Raw genomic sequence first — 19,416 nt, 5'->3', positions numbered from 1 at the left:
GTGCCTTTCCAGATGGGCAAGCTGCCAGTTCCCCAGGCACCAATGCTCCCCTATACCATCAGAGATGCTAGCTTTTGAACTGACCACTAATAAGTTGGATAGTCCCTCTCCTCTTTAGGACTCAGCATCCCGGATCTCCAAAAATAAATTCAACTTTTGATTCGTCCAACCACTGAACGGTTTTCCACTTTGCTTTGGCTCATTTTAAACAAAATTTGGCACATAGAAGAGGCCGGTGTTTCTGGATCATTTTTGCACATGGCTTTTTTTTGCATAAACAAAGCTTTAATCTGCATTTGTGGATGGCACTGTGAGTGGTGTTCAATGACAATGATTTTTGGAAGTGTTCCTGAGCCCAGGCAGTGATTTCCATGACAGAATCATACCTATTTTTGATGCAGTGCTGCCTGAAGGCCCAAGGATTATGGGCAACAAATATTGATGTGTGCATAGATTCTCCAATTTTTCGAATATACTATGCACAGTAGATGATGGAATAATGTAATAAAGTCTTTACAATTTTACATTGAGAAACATTACTCTCAAATTGCTCCACAATTCGTTGATGCATTTTTTTTTTTGCTAAACCTCTGCTTTTGTTTTTATTCCGGAAGACTCTGCCTCTCTAAGGTGCTCTTTTTATACCCAAACATGTTACTGACTTTTTGCCAACTGACCTAATTAATTTCACATGTTCATCCAGCTGCTTCTTTTCAGTACCTTTTACTTTTCCAGCCTTTAAATGCCCCTGTCCAAACCTTTTTTTAGACTTAATGCTTCTATCAAATTCAAGATGAGCTTATACTTTTGGTGAAATCGTTAAAAGTCTCATTTTTAACATTTTACATGTTCTTTATGTTCTATTGTAGATAAAATATTGGCTTTTGAGCAGGCACCGGACACTTTTTAAATTAAAAAAATTCCCATATACATCCTTCAGACGCTACAACTGATGTGCAAAGGAAGAATAACATAGGCACGATTTTCCCTATTTCAACCACGTAACCTTCTTTAGCCAATGCTGCACAGGCCTACCAAAGAGTGAAAGTGAAGAGGTTGCAGGCATTGGGTGCGTGTGTGCATGTTCAGCGAATGGACCGTGTGTGAGGCGTAGCATGCGAAATCCGAGTTGGAAGGCAAGGTACTGAGGCCCGCACGTCAGATTTATCAGTGGATAGTAGCCCACACATTTTGCCATTCGAAGCGTAGTTGGCTATATGAATCACCACTACACATTGATGGATTGTCATGGACATATGGAAATTCTTAAAAAGGAGAGTCAGGGACAGAGAGGCAACAAGGAGAACTGAGAATGAAGTGGAGGGAGGTGAGAGATTTGTTTTCTCTGTTGTGTTAACGCCCATGACTGCCTAAAGGCCACAGTCATTTCTTACACCAAATACACAACGTTTGCATTTAGGCTTAAACAGTGTCTGGTTCCATGGCATATGAAAATATGGCTATTCTGCCTATTAAAGCCTATTTACTAAACTATCTTAGGCATTAAGAAATTGAAACAGGAAAACTTCCTTGTGATATTTTTAAAGACTGAAAAATGTTATACAAGCTGGAATGCATGCAGAGAGTAAATAGTTTTTTGTTTTTTGTTCATGTTGCTGTAACAGAATGAGGAGCAGAGTGTTGGAGGAGGAGAAGGAGGAATTGAAAAGCTAAATGGCTGAACTCAAAAGTGTTTTTATTTGCTTAGTTAGCCTATAGCGCTGTTAAACCTGTTGAGGTTCATGCAAATTTGAATAAATGTTGTTATACATCCAGTACAGGCTCATTTAGTAAGGCAGTGTTGGCGGTGGTGTTCTGGCTGGGGGCCTGTGCCCCTGTACAGCTGTATACCTAGCAACGTCCCTGCTTTTGAGACTTGCGAATCATTCCAATCTGTTTTTCTCTACATTTTCAGGCAGTGTTCCAACCTTTTTGGATTAGTTCTGTACAATTGTCTCCTCGTTTCTGTTCGGTACACATTGTCCTATATTTTTGGATCAACTGTGAGCATAAACAAAGTACTTTTTTGAATAGGAAGTCAAAGATCTTAGAAAATACAAACTCAGACTCTGCAACTTTAGATCTTCAGCCTTTCTTCTTTTTGTCAGTCTTTCATCATTCAAAGCAATCATCAAAGGTCAGGCAGGTTGGTAAACACGGGGCATTCTTGTGAAGCGTGATCAAGAATAATCATGGTTGGCCGAGTCATGAGTAATCATGGTTTTAAATTCCAAAGCAACATTTCTTCTCGTCCCACTGTATGGCTTCTGGAGTGAAACAGGGTTTAGGATAAACAAACAGCAAAAGAGATACGCATTTTATTTTTGATATGCAGTAAAAAGAGTTTTATTTTTGAAAGCAGCTGAGGAGCAGCTACTCTTACGTGCCCTTTTAACCAATAATTCAATTATTTAATCATCTTTCTTTCTGGTTTTTAAAATAGCATACGATAGCCTTTTGGTTTCCAACTCTTAGTCAGACAGAACAGGGCAATTTAAGAAATCCCTGCGGGCTCTCAACCAATAAATTAAGAATTTAATCACAACTTGCTGACCTATATTTTATTCATCATCATTTGGGATGAATTTAATCTCAGGGCTGGCCATAAGTGAGTAATACAGGAGTTGATATCAGTATTTTGTTGAAACTCATGAAACAGGCTCTTTTGAGGTCCAAATTCTAGGTAAAAAAAGCCTTATTTCATTGGAAACAACATGTGTGGAAAAGCCATGAGCAAACAGGCATCCGTTGGATTGGACAAAGCTTTTTTTTACCTCTGATTCTGAACCCAACATTTAGGGGGGTGGGGGGGGGGGGGGGTGTACATGTCAACAGGCATCTTTTACAGCGAGATTTAAAAAATCATTCCATTAAAATGATTCTGAAGCCACTGAGGAACTGTGTGGCATCTTAGCACAATCATAATCATGCTCCACTACTGTTTGACAGGAGATCTTCTTAAACACCTGTAGTGAATGTTCTTGTAAATGAACCACTTAGGAGCCCCACAAGGATGCTTGAAGGTTGAATCTTTTGTTCTTGTTCTTTGGGAGGGTAGTCTGTGGGGAAGGGTTTTGTCGTTTTTAGCGCTGTCCTGCTCTACATTCACACCTGGAAACTGTGTGACGTGACCCCATTTGTAAAACACTCAGCACAACATGGATGTGTGCTTCTCGTTCAAAGGTGCCAAGATGGAACTGTACAATCCTCTAAGTCATTCCTCAGATTTTAAAAGCTGTTCTTCAGTCACAGACAACATTTGGCAGCATTTCCAGCTACTGCATGCTCAGAATATTTAAAAGGAAATTGGTCTCTCATAAAAGGCCACAATGGTGCCAAAAATTACAATTAACCTTGCGCTCCTGCTGTAAGCTCTGATTAGAGAAATGTCTTTACATCTTTAAGGATAGTGCTGCCAAACTTCTCAGTGTTTAGTGACCTTTGTACAAGATCCATATGAATACATTTTCAGTGCACAGTTGGACTCAGATCAGTAAAAGAAAGGGAGTGCCTAATCATAACATCATGGCATCACAAGGCACTGATCATAGAGAAGACTGACTGTGGGGTGGTAGCGGACTGCCTTGAAGTTCCTGTATGTATATGTAGTCATATACCCTAAATTTTGTGCCATTATGCTGTTAATAAATCACCTCTAAAAGAAAAGAATGGTCAACAGTCAACTTTAGATGTACAACATTTCTTTATTTTCCTTTTATTATACTTGTTTTGTCCTGCTTAAATCAGCTTCATGGCCAGAATTATCTTCCTGGAGTCCTGTCATCCCTTTGCATTGTGCTGGAATATCATACAGCCTCACGTTTGCTATGTGGTTGTATCCTCTGACTAAAGTGAAATGATGATATGAGCTTATTCGAGTGGACACCGCACTGTACAACATACCGGTTACTTAATTCTTGATTTAATAGAAAGAACAATTGAACTATAACACTAAGAGATGTGTCAAGCGTATTCAGTTTAATTTGTTTTCCATTGTTATTCATCTCAATTTAAGAATAAATTCAATGTGAGGCCAAAAACAAAGTCAAACAAGAAAATGAAGGAATCCATTTCCTCCGGGAAAACAAAGTCATCTGTCCAACATATTTAGTTTTTTTTAAGTAAGGAAAATGCCCCTTTAAAGCCTACTGATTACCTGTGGACTCATCCAGAAAATCTCCTCATGTTAATTTCCTGCATTTCCTATATATTGAGCTTTACAATCAACAATTTCCCAAAGCAGCCCCGAAGGAATGAAATTGTCTAATGTAAAAAAAAAAAAAGAACCTTAATGTGAATGATAGGATGCTCAGCCCACTGTCAAAACACATCTACAAAATGACCATTCAATCTGGAAACAAAAAAACATTTTTTTTTTGTGTCTGTCCCCGAATTTCAATGGGATTGATGTTTCTGCCAGTATCTGTCTAGGGATCATTATTCATGATGTCATCTTACTTTATGCATATTTTGCTGCTAAAACGCGCAAGGTATCCTCATATAGGCCTATTACAAAAATGTATGATTCAATTGTAAAAGCCCTGCGTGCAGGGGTTTTCAAAGACATAACATACGGGTTGACCCTCATTAATATTTGTAGGAAACGCTCTGTGACTTGAAATTAGGCCATTGGCTGTTTGCTCTATGAGGCGTCCCCCTTTTGTGTGAATGGAGATACTCATTCAACTGATCTTACTCTGCTGAGACGGAGCGCAGATGTGCAGCAGCGGCGCTCTCCGCTCCCTCAAGTTTGCAGTGCGCAGGAAGAAGCAGGATCAGTCTATTTTGGGTTGACAGAGTAGATTTTCAAACCGCAGCTGTCAAGAAAAAGTGAGTCTTAAAAGAGGCACAGCGGAGCAAACCTGGATTTGCGCTGACATCATTATCCGATGAGGGACATAAGGAGGACTGATCTGAGCATGGGAATGCCCTATAGGAGGCTGAGAGGACGACATGAGAAAGTGATGCTCCTCGTCCTTTATCTCCAGCTGTGGTTTAGGCCAATGGTGAGTGGAATATCATTATTTTACCGTACAAAGAAAGGTTCCTCGCAGACATTGCCAATCTGGGCTGAAATCAAAACTGATTAAAAAGCATCTAAAAGTGCATCAAAAGTTGTTCCTTTGGCTACTGCACTGTACACATAATTTTTTTCTAGATTAGGAAACAATCTCCTTTATTCAAAATGACAGCTTAGCTGTAATGCGGTTAACGTATTTGTCCGGTGCCCGTCTGTATCTCTTTGGGGCATGCGTCACACTGAGAGAGCAAATGTCCTCATTACGCTGCTGGCAGTAATTAGCGGTTTTCCATCCACCTGCATCCATCAACACTGTGATCAATCACAGACGGAATAAGCAGGGTGAACACGGATGTCCAGATGTTGCCTGAAAGGTTTGCGCATGACTTTGCAAAAGGCTTCCTGATGAAAACCAGATTCATTTTAATGTTAGTGAAATTATTTGACATGAAATGACTGCTTGGTAGTCAAGGTAGATATATTGACCCGTAAAAGTGTTGCAGTTGGTGATGTTTAATGAATGAACTGCTGTTTAATTTCCCATCGCCGCGCCCGCTCACGCGTCATAACTCATCCGCGCAAGAGAAGAAATGCACGGGCTTGTGCTACATGTGTCTGCATCACCACAGATAACTTAGTTGCATCTCATTTTCAGGGTGAAGCCATTCATCCGGATTGCGCCATCATCTCTCAGCACCTGAAGGCTCGAGAGATATGTAGCCAGACGAGGAGGAGCGAGGCGCAAAACCAAACCGAGCAAAGCGGTGGGTTCGAGTATCTGTGTGTTATGCTCCTGTGTTGTTTCCTTACACAAACACTCACTTGGAGAGATAGCCGAATCTGGCGCTCAACGAGAGGATTTTAACGGATGTATGTGTAGGCTACACGACAAAAAGGAGTTGTAGGTAGGGGGTCAAACTGAAAAACGCAAGGCATTCTTCCTGGGAGGAAAGTGATGATTAAGTTCAGCCAGCGTTTTCAAACTGCTAAGCCCGATATGTTGCTTTTATTGTGGCGTTAAACTGTATTTGCAGCCAAGGCAAAGTTATTACTTACCTTTTTATGACTATGAAACGCAGGAGACGTTAAGGCAAAAACCCAAACATCGACCCCTCATGTGCCTTCAAGACATGACCCATAGAGATGAGAGACCTCTTTCATCTTAAAAGGAGTTTGATTCACATTTTCATCATCAGCTTACAGTGAGTCCACAACCAAAAATGATGTCCAGCTTACATAACTAATCAGACCTTTTATTACAACAGCTCTGGAGCACCCTGTTTCTTTGAGTGTTTTTGCCTTTTACAAACCAGCAATAAGTGTAAGGAATTGTCTGTAACCCTGCCAAATAGGCTTGTTACTGGGCAGGACTTCTCAAGGTAGATCAGAGGAAGGTGCTCAAAAACACAGTAGCCTTCCTCATATGATGGAAGAGGTTTGGACTGGTGCCCGGCTGCAAAGACAAACTGATTCATGAGGATGATGGGCCTTGGTCAGACAGGTTATCAACAAGCCAATGGTCATTATTAATGAGGTCCAGAGTTATGTTATGAAGATGAGAGAACCTTGCAAAAGGACAGTAAATCAGTCTGTACGTGGTTCGTATTCCTCATTAAACTAACTGCAATGTTAAAGTAAACCTTTCCTAAATATTATTTCCTCTGATAATATCACACCAAGAGAGAAGCTGACAGAGATGAGATCTTGTGTTTGTATTTTCATTATATGTCATATCTGCTTTTGCTGGGTGCTGTGTAAAAAGTGAACAAAAACAGTGTACAATAATAATACGCCAATCTTATAAACCAATGTTTTATTCACGATTGAACGCAGAAAACATATCAAATGTTGAAAGTGTGACATTTTATTATTTAATGAAAATCATTAGCTCGTCTTGAATTTGATGGCAGCGAAGAGAAGTTGAAAACACAAGTTAATAAGTATGCTGCTTGTTGGAAAATGCTCTGTTGCATCACGTTATATACATCATGGTGATCATATAACCACCCAGAGACCTGCTCTTTCCCCTGTTCAGGCCTCACCTGCTTGTCTTTCAAATCTGATTAATTGACTTTATAAACTAGTGAACCTGGCATCTCCTGGTGGGCTGAAATGTTTCCAAAAAAGGATTTTCATTCAAAATGCCTCAACACGCGATCAGCTCCCCCGCTGTGAGAGTGATGAACTTTAACATTTCCAGACTTAATTGATCTTAATTAATGGTGAAGAGACTCAACACTTTGGGGCAAAGTTGTTATTCCGTTGCTCATTATGCAGTCAAACTACTGTTGCCGAATTTTCAAATGAGTCCAGCCGGTGGTGCCAGCTGTGCAGATAACATGTGGTCATGCAGAGCTGGAGAATCGTACAGAGTTGAAATTTCACCTTTCTCAAGTGATAACTGTCATCAGTGTCTGCTGGTGGTAATGGATACAAACCGACAGTGTTTGATTCATGCCAGTTTAAGTTGCTGTTGGCTAAAAATGGGTTTTGTCAGAGCTTTTGTCTGATCAACAGTTTACAAATCTTTGCAGTAAAACTGTCCAAGAGGCTCAAAAAAGGTTCACAAGAAATCTCATTAATCTAATTATTTTTGTGGAAACTATTAATGTTGCACTTTGGTTGATACTTTTTTCAAATAAGCATTCCTTTACTGTTGATATTTGCCATAAAAACCTGTTGCCACAAAACATAGAAAGAAAAAAGAGAGAATTTTTTTTGGCATCATTCTAAATTCAATGGGTCATTTCTACCTCTAAATGCATCTCTTTGGCCCTAGTCCCCGCCTTTGCTTCGAGTCCTCAGAGGTCAGTCCTGCACACATCAGTATGCATTTGCCGCTCACTCTGCTAGACGGCAGAGGGCATAGTGTTCACGTCATAGGAGTTTTCATTTTATTTTGAATTAGTGGGTGAAAACCAGAGCAAAAAAAATATATATCTTGTGCCTGGGTGATAATAAGTGTCTGTCAGCAGTGAAGAATTCCACTTCAGATTTGAAAAGGCCCCTTCAGGCTAAGCACAGCTCAACAGCACTGGCATTACAGTTAGAGCTGTTTTTTTTTTAAAAACTGAGACCTTTACCTAAAAAACGTTAATGGCTGCTGGTAGCTATACGGCTGGTGTTGAAACTCTAGAAGAGTCTGTGAAGCTGTCCTTAGTAATGCTGCAATGTTTGTGCTTCATCAAACTGTCAATACATGATGTTTGGTTGTTTTATAGAGTCTTGTTGGAGGAATTGTCTGTGAATATACAAGAAATATCCAGTCACATCTGTATTTTTGCAGGTTAACTGTACGGAGCAGCACAGGAGGAAGTAGTTCTCACTGAGAATTAGATTTTTGTCCGTTTTAATTAAACTGCCACACTGATCTGACTTGTTGGAGTCGTGGTTACGTAAAAATCAGAATTGTGACGAAACTCAGTGCATTAAGAAAAATAATAATGAAGAAACCACTTCAGAGTGAGAAAAAACTAATCAAGCACATGACATTCAGAACAAAACCCACTGTGTCTCTCAAACAAGGGAAACAGTCAAATAACTTGTGACCACTAAATTGTAGATATAGTTATGAATTAGAACAATCTGGGCTGCTCTGTTTTATCTCTTTTTAAGAAAATGTAGACTCAACCTTTTAACACAGTTACCAAGATAAATTATGTGATAAATGATTTATTTTCTAAAAGAAGTTGCACGTGTGAATTTATGCTATTCAGAAAAGGTATAGGAACAGCCAAGCATTTTGCCCATAATGTGAGTGTAGGATTCTTATCTCAAACCGTTATAATTAACGTGATGTCTGTGCTATGTCAGGAAGAATACATCTGCAAACTGATTACATTTGGTAGCACCCAACCTGAAGGAATGTTAGCAACTTCGCAGACAAACATTTGTCAAACATCATAATATTCATCCAATGGACGGGAACATTTTTTCTGTCATATTTCTGTGGAAAGATGAAATATATGGGTTTCAAACGTTGTATCCATGCTAAATCCCTCTGATATTCTGATTTAAGGGCCCTATCGGCAGTGTTCTTAATACTTTTTTGCTTTTGCTGTTGCTTTGACAGAATAGGATCAATACATTGTCTGTCAGTTTAAAGAAAACTGGCTGTGCTTGTCTTTTAACTGCTGTTTGCTGATGTCTGATTGACTGGCAGGAGGACCTTACATCTGTTTTCTAAGTCCCGACTATTTACAAATACAAATAGAAGTAAATGAAAAAATATCTATCAAAAACAAAGTAAAATGCTACAGAGGTGATGCAGTGATGGTAGAATCAGACAAGGAGAACTTTGCCAGAGAAAATTGCTTCTAATTACAGTTGAATAAAAAAAAATGGTACATTCACGGTGAGGACTGATCCTCCTGTCTGTATTTAATTGCAAAAATAATGCAAGTAGATATTTCTTTTTTGTGACAGTTCACTCTAGACTTGGTGTAACGATCAAACATTACGGATTGACAATTTAATGAAACACAAACTATCCGACATTAACAAGGTCAGCTAAGAGGCGACTAAAAACCACCAACGCTTTCAGCTGAAGGTCGCCAGTTAATGTAAAAACAGGGTAAAAAAACATAGGCTAGCTGTCAGCTTGGCAAAAGCTGCTTCTCTGAGGGAAATTAATAAATATGTAGCTGGTTATGTGGCAAAGGAGAGGTTATCAACGACTATAGAGTCACAAGATCATCAACTAAATCCTTAACTTGTTCAATTATATGTAATCAACTTGCTTGGGAATATGTTTATTTACAAATGTAAACAGAAACAAATAGTTGCAAAGGGGATACTGCATCTGTGATCCCTGTTTTTAGTCGCCAGAGTCAGATTATAGAATATAAAACAGGCTATATGATGAGGTACAGCAGCCAGCACATTCAAAGGTAAATGTTGTCTGACTTTATAACCAAAGTGCACAGGGAGCTGCAAAGGGGTGTTTGAATTTGATAATGCCAAAGCACAGTTAGTTTAATTACTTTTCAATGGCGGTCATCCTGTCATCTTATTATTTACTTTAAAAGTAACTTTATCCAACACTGAGGCTGTTGCTTTTCTCATCATTTTGCTTACCGGAAGCCTATCTTAAAATGCTTTTCTGTCAGAGGACAGAATACATTCTCCCAAGCATTGAATAGGACTGACTGTAATTAACTGACATGGTCATTTGAAGGCAAAACCATTTAAACTGAGGAGAAATAATAAACATTTAGTCCAAAATTGACTATCCCTGCATACATTAACATAAAAAAATGTAATGGCATTAGAACTTCTGATAGCTTTGACGGTGACGTACGGTTGGTAATAAATGAATGCATTATCTTGTTGTTCCATCAGCCCAGCTCTGAAAGGTCTCAGTCTGTGTCCGAAGTGATTTCATATGACCCCGTTAATCCTAAATGAAGTGACATTCAAAGTGCACAGCTTCCCCTAGAGCTCTGTATTAATCAAAGCCTAAGAATAGAGCCCTGCTCAGTGGAGGGAGAAAACGTTTCGTAAAAATATGTTGAAAAGATATGTTTGAAAGGAATAATAAGCCTTTTGACTTGTCAGTTAATTGTGCACTCTGACAGTTTGATACAGAAGGAAATAAAACACACCAGTTTTACCCACTTGGTTGTTCAACCTCCTCCAGTGATTAAACACAAAGTGTCAGTCTCAGTGAAACAGCGTGAGTTTCCATAATTCATGGGTTTTGCTGCCCACATGGATGAAGAAGGACAAACACTTTCCCTCATCCTCTTCCTTTTAGTGTATAATTGTGTGTATTTCTTTGCTGGCTCCAAACTGAGTCTAAAAATGATTTCTTTTCAAAAACTGCACATTGCAGTTGTCATCTCGCTCTCGGTGTCTGTATGACTATAAATCCAGATGTGAGCTGAAGCATCCAGAAGAGGGAATTCCCACATGGGAATACTACTCCACTGTTTCACAGATAGAAAAGTTGAATTCTAACTTGGAAGCAATCTCATCTGTAAGACTAATAATAGCAAAAAAAGCCTATGGCAGAGCATGTCTGAGTTAAGACCGGGAGCAGGAAAACTTAATTGAATAATTTAATGTAATGTTTTATGACACAAATACGTGCATCATGTGTTGCAAGGACACTTTGAGGGTTAAGTTTTTCATGTTGTTGCAGATTAACATGATTGATAGTGCATCTTATTCCCAAACTGGATAATTTTGTCATCAAATACCAAAATAATAGCTATCTTAAGGTGATTAAACTGTAGAAGAAGCCATATTGCACATTTTGTCCTTGTAGTATGTCCTTTAAATATGGACAAGTGTAAGGATTTGAGCTTTTTGACAGGGGTCAAATCGATCTGATGGATAGACAGCTGGGTCATAGGGTTTTCATAACTACAATAATTGTGGGATGTTCCTGGTCAGGACCTTTCGAAATCAGTCTAATGAAGGAAAACCTGGAAAAAGGCAACAGGGTCATGGGTGGCCAAAGCTCGCTGATGCATGTGAGGAGTGAAGGCTGGCCCCTGTTGATCAATCAAATTCAAGAGCTACTGTAGCTCAAAATGCTGAAAAAAGATTTTTAAAAAAAAGGTAAAAAGTAACAGTTTGTTTCTTATGGGGCTGTAAAGTCACAGATCGGTAACGGTGACCTATGTCCATCATGTAAAGTGGCCCCAAGGGGCATCTGAGGATGACTACTGAATAATAGAGTGCAGGTGCAATTAAGCAGAGACAGACCTGATGAATCAGATTTTCTTTCTCACCAAGTATATGGTCAGGTCCATGTGCATCACTTACCTCAGGATGGTGTGGCACCAGGATGTACTTGGGGAAGAAGGAAAACTGGTGGAGCAGCAATGTTTCAGAAGATGGCTTTTTTTGTGACATCATAATCCTCTTCCTTGTGGTCTAAATTCATGGCATGCTATCGTTGTTGTTGCTATCCTTGTGCACTTGTGCAGTGATGAGTTTTGATGTTCCACCGTAGCATTAAATACCATTTAAAAATAGTATGAAAGTGAAGCTTTCAGATAAATGTGGCCTGCAAGAGAAATTCAATTCTAGAGTAATGTACAAGTACCTAAAATTTCTGCTCAAGAAGAGAATCTGAGTAAAAAAGGCTCATTGTTTCCACCACTTGAACTAGATTTAATGGCAGTCTGTGCAGCAGCTGCTGAGGTGTTTCAATCTGGACCAAAAATAGGGAAAGACCAACAGTATATAACAGGGATTATCACTAACGTCGTCTCTCACGACAAATATTTTGTGAAAAAATGTAAAAAATAGAAAATAATAATTAAGGCCCCCCAAAAAACAGGTTTTTCCATGTATACTTGTAATGTATAAGCAGCACTGGATGCAGTCCAAAACACCTACATTCAGAGTTTTCTGTGTTAGCCCACATATTGTCAGTGCGTTAAGATATGCTTTGACTCTAATTCATACTGCCAGTGTGCATCAGCTCTCCTGAAATGCAGCAATTTTTTTTATTGCATTTGTTTCCCAGTTTAGCAGCCTGGCCACTGTACCTTGAGGCATCACCGTCTGTATGGAGAATTCAATTTAAGAAAAGCTCTTGGCAAATAGTGCATTTCAACTTTGGACCTCTTATAACAAGTAAATTAATTTACCACTTTATTGCAAGAAAATAAACTTAATTTAAAACACTCAATTTGACAGATTATTTTAACACCTGGAGTTTGGTAAATTAAATTAAGTCTGCCTTCCAGCTCCTGTGTTCTTCAGTGCCATAAAAGCTGCAGCTGGTCTGAACACACAACACAAATGCTGCTGGTTTTGTTAGTTCCTCCCATCAAAGTGCTCATAAACATGCCGTCTCTGCCGGGATGCAAAATTTGGAAGCTGTTGCCTCTGCTTCTTCCAGGATTTTGTTAGGATTAAACCTATCTGCGTAAACCTGAGGACGATCCTCCCACATACAATGTGCTTAGAAAGATGCTTTCTTCTCACCACATTAAAAAAAAAAATCAGATTCACCCATCATCACAGTGCCCAAAGAAAAAAGAAAAAACCCACAGCTTTGGACAAATAAATCTTTTAATCCCTGATACCAATTCTATATACTTTAGATACAGAACAATTAATTTTCTTTTCTTTGTTCTCAATAAACTCTAAGAAATAGTTAACTGCAAGCTTGTTACCACATCCTTTATTTTCCTAACAGCCCTTCACTGCCAGTTTTAATCTTTTTATCGTCTGATCCACAGTGGATTACATCCCCTCCCAACAAGATGCACTTCACAGGACGAAGTTTGAGAGGCATTTTTTTTTCTTTGTTTGCGATAATTCTGCCTTAGACTGGTTGGAAACAGACAATAAAGGGGAGGAGATGTTTTCTTTATAACTAAAAGTTTACACAACATAACAAGAGGCAAGTATTTTTTTTAAGGCAAGGCAAGTTTATTTGTATAGCACAATTTAACTACAAGGCCATTTAAAGTGCTTTACAGATACATTAAAACAGTAGAAATTAAAAGCTATAAAAATAAATAAAAAGATTTAAATTTTGAACAAAAAAGAAAGAAATAAGAACAATAGATAGAATCAGATAAAATCAGTAGTTAAAATGTGATTAAGTTTTGAAACTCAAGCTTCAGATTTGGAGCTTTATTCAAATGCAGCTGAAAATAGGTGTGCCTTAAGACTGAGCATATCAAATTAAATATTACATTAACAGTGACTCTGTTTCTGCTGGCATGTAACTGACTGACCTTAACACTGATGAAAACATCCGTATCAGGGTGGGTGCAATCTCAGGGAAACAGATCATGCTCCAGCAGTATCTGGGATTAAAGACCTCCAATCACTGTCGTAGTGCCCTGTTCTGAAGAGGCTCGCTCCTGAAAGCAGAGTGACCAGAATCATTTATTGCTGAATACACACACGCCCTTGTGAACAGGGATTTCACCTGGATACTGATGTTTTCACTCAGTCTATGTAACACAGATGTAATACAGTAATTATTTAAGTCAGAGCACCCCACCTGTGCCTTTCCTGGGCTCTCTAGGGACCCATATTTGTGTTTAATCTAAAATATCCCATGGCTGTCAAATTTCAGCACATCTCTGGGTGCCCCAAACAAAACATTTATCTCTGCTGCTTTCTGTAGCAAAGTTGCAGAGATGTAATTAGCCACTTTTCTTGTCTTTTGCATCCTGAAGCCATGAGGTTCTTTGGAGCATTCTGGCCATCACTACTCTGGTATTTTGGAAGAAAGTCCAAAGGCTTCATTAGTCTACGGCGCACGATGTTGCAGTTTTAAGATAAATGAGTTGTCAATCTATGAGTTTTTAATATCAATTTCAATTAGTCTGAGGGTGCAGCATGATGCTCATGTTCAATATGTCTGTTATCAGGAAGAGCGGGGTTAAATGGGAGCATGGTCTCCCATACAACAGACCATGGGATCATCCGACACAGTATTTACCATTTATTTGCAAATGGTTACGGTTAGGACTTTTGATGACAGATTGATGACATGTTGTGCAAATGATTAATAACCTTATTGTTCCTCAGAGGAGAAAAAGGAGCTTTGTTTCATACTCAAGTTTCCCAGAGAACACACAAAGACACAAAATACATAGAATTTGCAACAAAGCCCACTGTGCAAGCTCATGAAGAACAACGCACATCATGACTTGATAACATACAGCCTTTTGGAGACCAATGAAATAGTATAACCACCCGAGGGGTTAATGAATGTCTAAAACCAATTGTCTTGGTAGATCATCCAATAGTTGTTTACATATCTAGCTTATAATCATAAATTTGCCACAAGAAGAAACATGAGGGAATCGACAAGGTCATTAGAATTAATCTTTTAGACACTGCCATAACCCGCATAAAACATCATTAAAATTCATCCTGTAGCTTTTAAGCTATACCTCCCTTAGATAAATAGGGATATTTACCCTGCACACCATCACAAAGGCTGTAGATTAAGGCATGAATAATGCAACATATGTAGGTGTTAATATGGTCATCAGCTACTGCATAAAACCCCTGCAATTCATAGCAAATCGTCAGTTTCATGGCAGTCAATCTGAAAGTGCATTTTAAGACCCCTCTTGATCCTCAGCTTCAGAAATATCAGTCTGAGTCAGTCTGACAGCAACATAGAAGACGCTGAGGTAAAAAATCCGCTGTGAATAATGGCACACTCCAGCTCCACTGCCATTTCGCAGGGTTACACTGAAAGTGAAATAATTTCTGTCAGACCACTTGACTAGATGGAAATGGTTGGCTTTGTGACACAGAGAAATACAGGAGAAGGAGTGGATAATGGATTAGATACACAGCCTTTGTAAAAATGAAATAAGACACAGAGAGAAAATACATTTTCCACCCAGACAGACTGCTGCTTGTAAATCAGCAGTCGGTCTCAGTTTAATGTCAGCAGTAACCAAGATCCGTAGGGTTTGTTTCTGTGTATAGACTCTTTGTTTTGGGGACCTTTTTTAATTTTAAAAGATAGCTATTCATGAGACAAGTATAATGTGAATTTGCAATCAATGGATGAAAAGAAACCAACAACTTTCTAATGCATGTGGTAAAAATGAATGTTCTTTTTCAGAAAACAGCTTCTTAATCTTTAGCTGTCTCACTGTCAGTCAGCTGGCCTACAATTTTGGTCCACACTGAGACAACTCAAAGACTCTCGGATAAACTGTCATGAGATTTTGTACAGATGTTTAAGGTCTGAAGTGGAAGAATGCCACTGATTGATATTTGTGTCTAAGAGAAATGCTAATCCTAAATCCTCCATATTCTTTGTTTTCTATCTGTGGGACATGCATGTACAAGCACGTTAAGTCTTTCGAAGTGGGCAAAGTTTAGCTTCCCTCCCACGTCCAATCAATAATACACCTTCTTCAGTAAGAAAAACTGAAGTATCATCTGAGTCCCAATAGGTCGATCTTCACAGAGATGGAGGAATCTCTCAGCTTTTTGGTTTCAAGCAAAGTTTCACCTTTGGTTTTGGCTCTGTTTGTGAGAGTCTGTTGCTCTCTTCTGACATCCCATGGTTTTTTGAGGTCATAATACACCTCTGGGGAATGAGTATTTAGACCACAGATATTTCCTGCCTTAGAAGCATCTGGATGTTTGTGTCTGATAAGTTCATTTTCTTAGTCTTTCTTTTCGTTGTTTCCTTGATTCACCAGTTCAGCAAGCTTATCATAATGTATCAGCAATTCCGAGGTGCTTTGCCTGAACCCCTCCATCCATTTTCTCCATCTGCTTAATCCAGTTCAGGAGCCTATCCCAGCTACCATCGGGGAGAGTCAGGATACACCCTGAACGTGTTGCCAATCCATCACATGGCCAACATAGAGACAAACAAGTCAAACATCCATACGTGCTCACACTCTTTGCCTGAATCCTATAATGGTTAAATGGAGGCATGTAGAAGATTAATTTAGGGATAGTGCGGTTATATCCAGGTGGACTGTGATTTAAAACCAGACGTTTTGGGTGGCACAGTTTTAGAAACCACATTAGTTTTTGTCTTGCATGCCAGTTCTTTTGTTCGGGAGCTCAGGACTCAACTTGAAGGCAGCTGCTGTGTATTACATAATTCAATTTTAGCTCACACACTGTGATTGTGTGACAGCTCATTTGTAGGAATTGAAAAAAGTACACAATGTCATGAGCCATTAAATTGTGACCACTGTTTGAAGTTGCTACCTTTGCTTTATGTGCATACATTTGCACAACTGTTCCTTTTGAGAATTTCAGATTGATTCTACAGATGTATGAAAATTCTGGGTATTTCATCAACTCAAAATAAAGACACTTACAGACAGAGTAAGACATCAAACGCAACTTTAGGCCAAGTTCATTCTGGTGAGCCTCACTACAGACTCCTAAACATGGTGAAGTTGTAATTTTCCGACATTTTAGATGGATCTTTAAAACAAACAACATATTCTTTGAGAGCTCAAAAAGAAAGTGGCCTTTGATCAGGTGCAATGTCCAGGTCACTTCTTCTCCATTATAGCCAGTCCAAAACTGGACTTTTGAAATGCATGTCAACACGTTATGGAGAAAATCGTACAAAACTAAAGCCCTCAAAGCCAGGTGTAACACACACTGCAGTGAAGGTTTGAATAGCTTCTGGATTTATACACTCAACCAAACTAAAATTAGCTAGGTGCTTCACACATGCTCCAAAGTCAGTCATTTTGCATATTTCTGTAAAAAGTGTATGTGTATATTAACGCAGAAGAATTCTCAAAAAAGCTGCTTTCTATTTCTATATCTTTCTGTTTATTTTGTCAGATGGCTGAATGTTTCAGAAACCGTAACAAAAAAATCAGCCCATTTAGGACTACATGATAACTCATGGTCACTTGAGGCCTATTGAGACTATCGTTCTGCTCTAATAACTTTCAGATTTTATTAGTAGCAACATCTGACAAAACCTTTCAAGTTACTTAAAGTTGTCTGTGCTGTGATTTTGGCTATGCTGACATGAACAACGATCACGGAGAAAGTTGGTAGTGGCAGAATGTGTTGAACGTTTACTCACACAGTCCACAGTGTCGTAGCATCAGACATACTTTGGTTAATATCTCGATTCCCCTCCTGTACATGTATAATGAGACAAGGACAGCCATGTTGAACTCTAAATATAGCTTGACTCAACTGTGCGTGTTACTGTATTGACTGTTGTTGCTGAAATGTGGGACAAGCCTGATGCTCAGACTGTTTGGTGTCCAGATAAAAGCTTTTTAATCCGTGCAACTCTAATAACCTAAACTTTAATAACTCTTTTGAGGGCTTTGAGGCTTCGTCTTATTTGCCTTGAGATTAGTTTGGGCAGCATGTGAGTGTGGAGCCTGAAACAGGTGTCTCCCACCAAACACATGAGAGTTGGCAATCCTGCTGCATTATCATCCCTTTGTGAATCCTATTTAGCCTAATTTCTTTTTTGTCTAAGCTTAATGGGCCTTTTATGTAGTCCGGCCTTTGGGCTTGATCCAGGGTAAAAAAAAAAAAGCCAATTCATATTTCCCCCTGAATTTTAGTGGAATGGAAATTAAAAGCATAAAAGGTAAAAACCTTTGAAATGGGCCCAACATGTCAAAGTCATGTTATAACAGAAGACAAAGCCTGGTGCAAAATATTCTAATTGTGCATCATGATAACAGGTTCCTGACTCTCATGTGAGTCTGGCTGAGGTGATAACTTTTTTGGTTTTGTTTTAGGACCTTTCAGCTGATGATGACCGTCTGTCCTTGCTGCTTCTCCTCTGTCTTTGCAGGATGTGAAACAGAGTGGGATGAGATAGGATGCTGGCTGAGAGCTGAAGTGGGGCAGGTGGTCAACGTGTCCTGCTCTGAAGTCTTCCAGCATTTCTCCAGCAATCAAGGTTGGTTCCTGGAGCAGCCTCAAACTCAAAAAACAAAGCAGCACTCATAAATTAGTCGTTCAATCAATTGTTTAATAGTAGCAGATACTGTTTGAATTCCACTCTCTGTTGGTGCACAATCCCTGTGTTGCTAAGTCTAATTATCTGTACTGTAATCAAAGAGCTAATGAAAGCTGAAGTCACTGATGGAGAAGCACTGAATGAATTATTCATTTATGTTTGTTGGCAGGAATATATACGGCCTGGGACATTTCTGGCAGGAGAACTTAACTTGAAATAGTCTTCAGGGTTTATACGTCACAATCTTACATACACTAAGGATTTAGTTTTCTGAAGAAAGAGTAGCGTGACACCATTATAAAGTCATGAGTGTAAAAATGTTGCTGAGCTGAAGCGGTTTTTATTTATTTATCTCTTTAACAGTGTTCACATATTAACAAGTTCTTTTTTGACTGAAGTAAGTGTTATGAGATGGAAAGCTCTGTCTTCCAGACAATGAATGAAAATGTTGGTCTGTGCTCCTCTGTAATGTCATTATCACAGGATCATTAGGGCGGTTAAGGTAAGAATCGTCAGTTCTTTCCTCCTTTAACGTGATGGAAATTGTGGTTCATTTTGCAGATCATCCAAACAAACAATGATTTTGTTTTCACTATTTTGAATCTGTCCGATTTCCGTTTGCTCAAAGAGAATGGAGAAAAATCCCTCCTGCCATGCATTTTTCTTTGCTTTTGTTCTAACAAATACGCAACAGTCCAGCTTGTGCTTGCTATCTGCAAAATAAACATGTTGATAACCAATCCAACAGCTTTGTAGGGAGAGACACAGCAGAAAAACTTCCCTTGACACCTGGTGTTTTCAAATGGATGTTAGGCAGGAGTCGCTGGACTTGAACAGACATGAAAGCATCAGTTCTCTGACTGACAGCGCTAATGGAGCAAAATGGTCCATTAGCAGAAATGTAAGTGCATCGAAGGTGTTTCTGTTCACAGTGCATGGAAATTATGACTTTTCACAGCTGGGTACAGAA

At 39.0% G+C, this 19,416-nt stretch overlaps 1 protein-coding gene across 1 annotated transcript in view; it reads left to right on the top strand.

Annotated features, from left to right (window-relative positions):
* The first annotated feature begins 4,804 nt into the window (after positions 1-4,804).
* ghrhra (growth hormone releasing hormone receptor a) overlaps positions 4,805-19,416 on the top strand; it is a 30,334-nt gene continuing 15,722 nt past the window's right edge. The window contains exons 1-3 of the mRNA XM_075482249.1: positions 4,805-5,006; positions 5,676-5,784; positions 18,279-18,386. Of these exons, the coding sequence (XP_075338364.1) occupies positions 4,890-5,006; positions 5,676-5,784; positions 18,279-18,386 (334 nt within the window). The 5' untranslated portion in view covers positions 4,805-4,889. The remainder of the gene's footprint in view (positions 5,007-5,675; positions 5,785-18,278; positions 18,387-19,416) is intronic.

Source organism: Odontesthes bonariensis, chromosome 14 (genome assembly GCF_027942865.1).
Source record: "Odontesthes bonariensis isolate fOdoBon6 chromosome 14, fOdoBon6.hap1, whole genome shotgun sequence".
Classification (NCBI taxonomy): Eukaryota; Metazoa; Chordata; class Actinopteri; order Atheriniformes; family Atherinopsidae; genus Odontesthes; species Odontesthes bonariensis.
The sequence above is the reverse complement of the archived record's forward strand: the minus strand, read 5'-3'. Positions and strand labels throughout refer to the sequence as shown.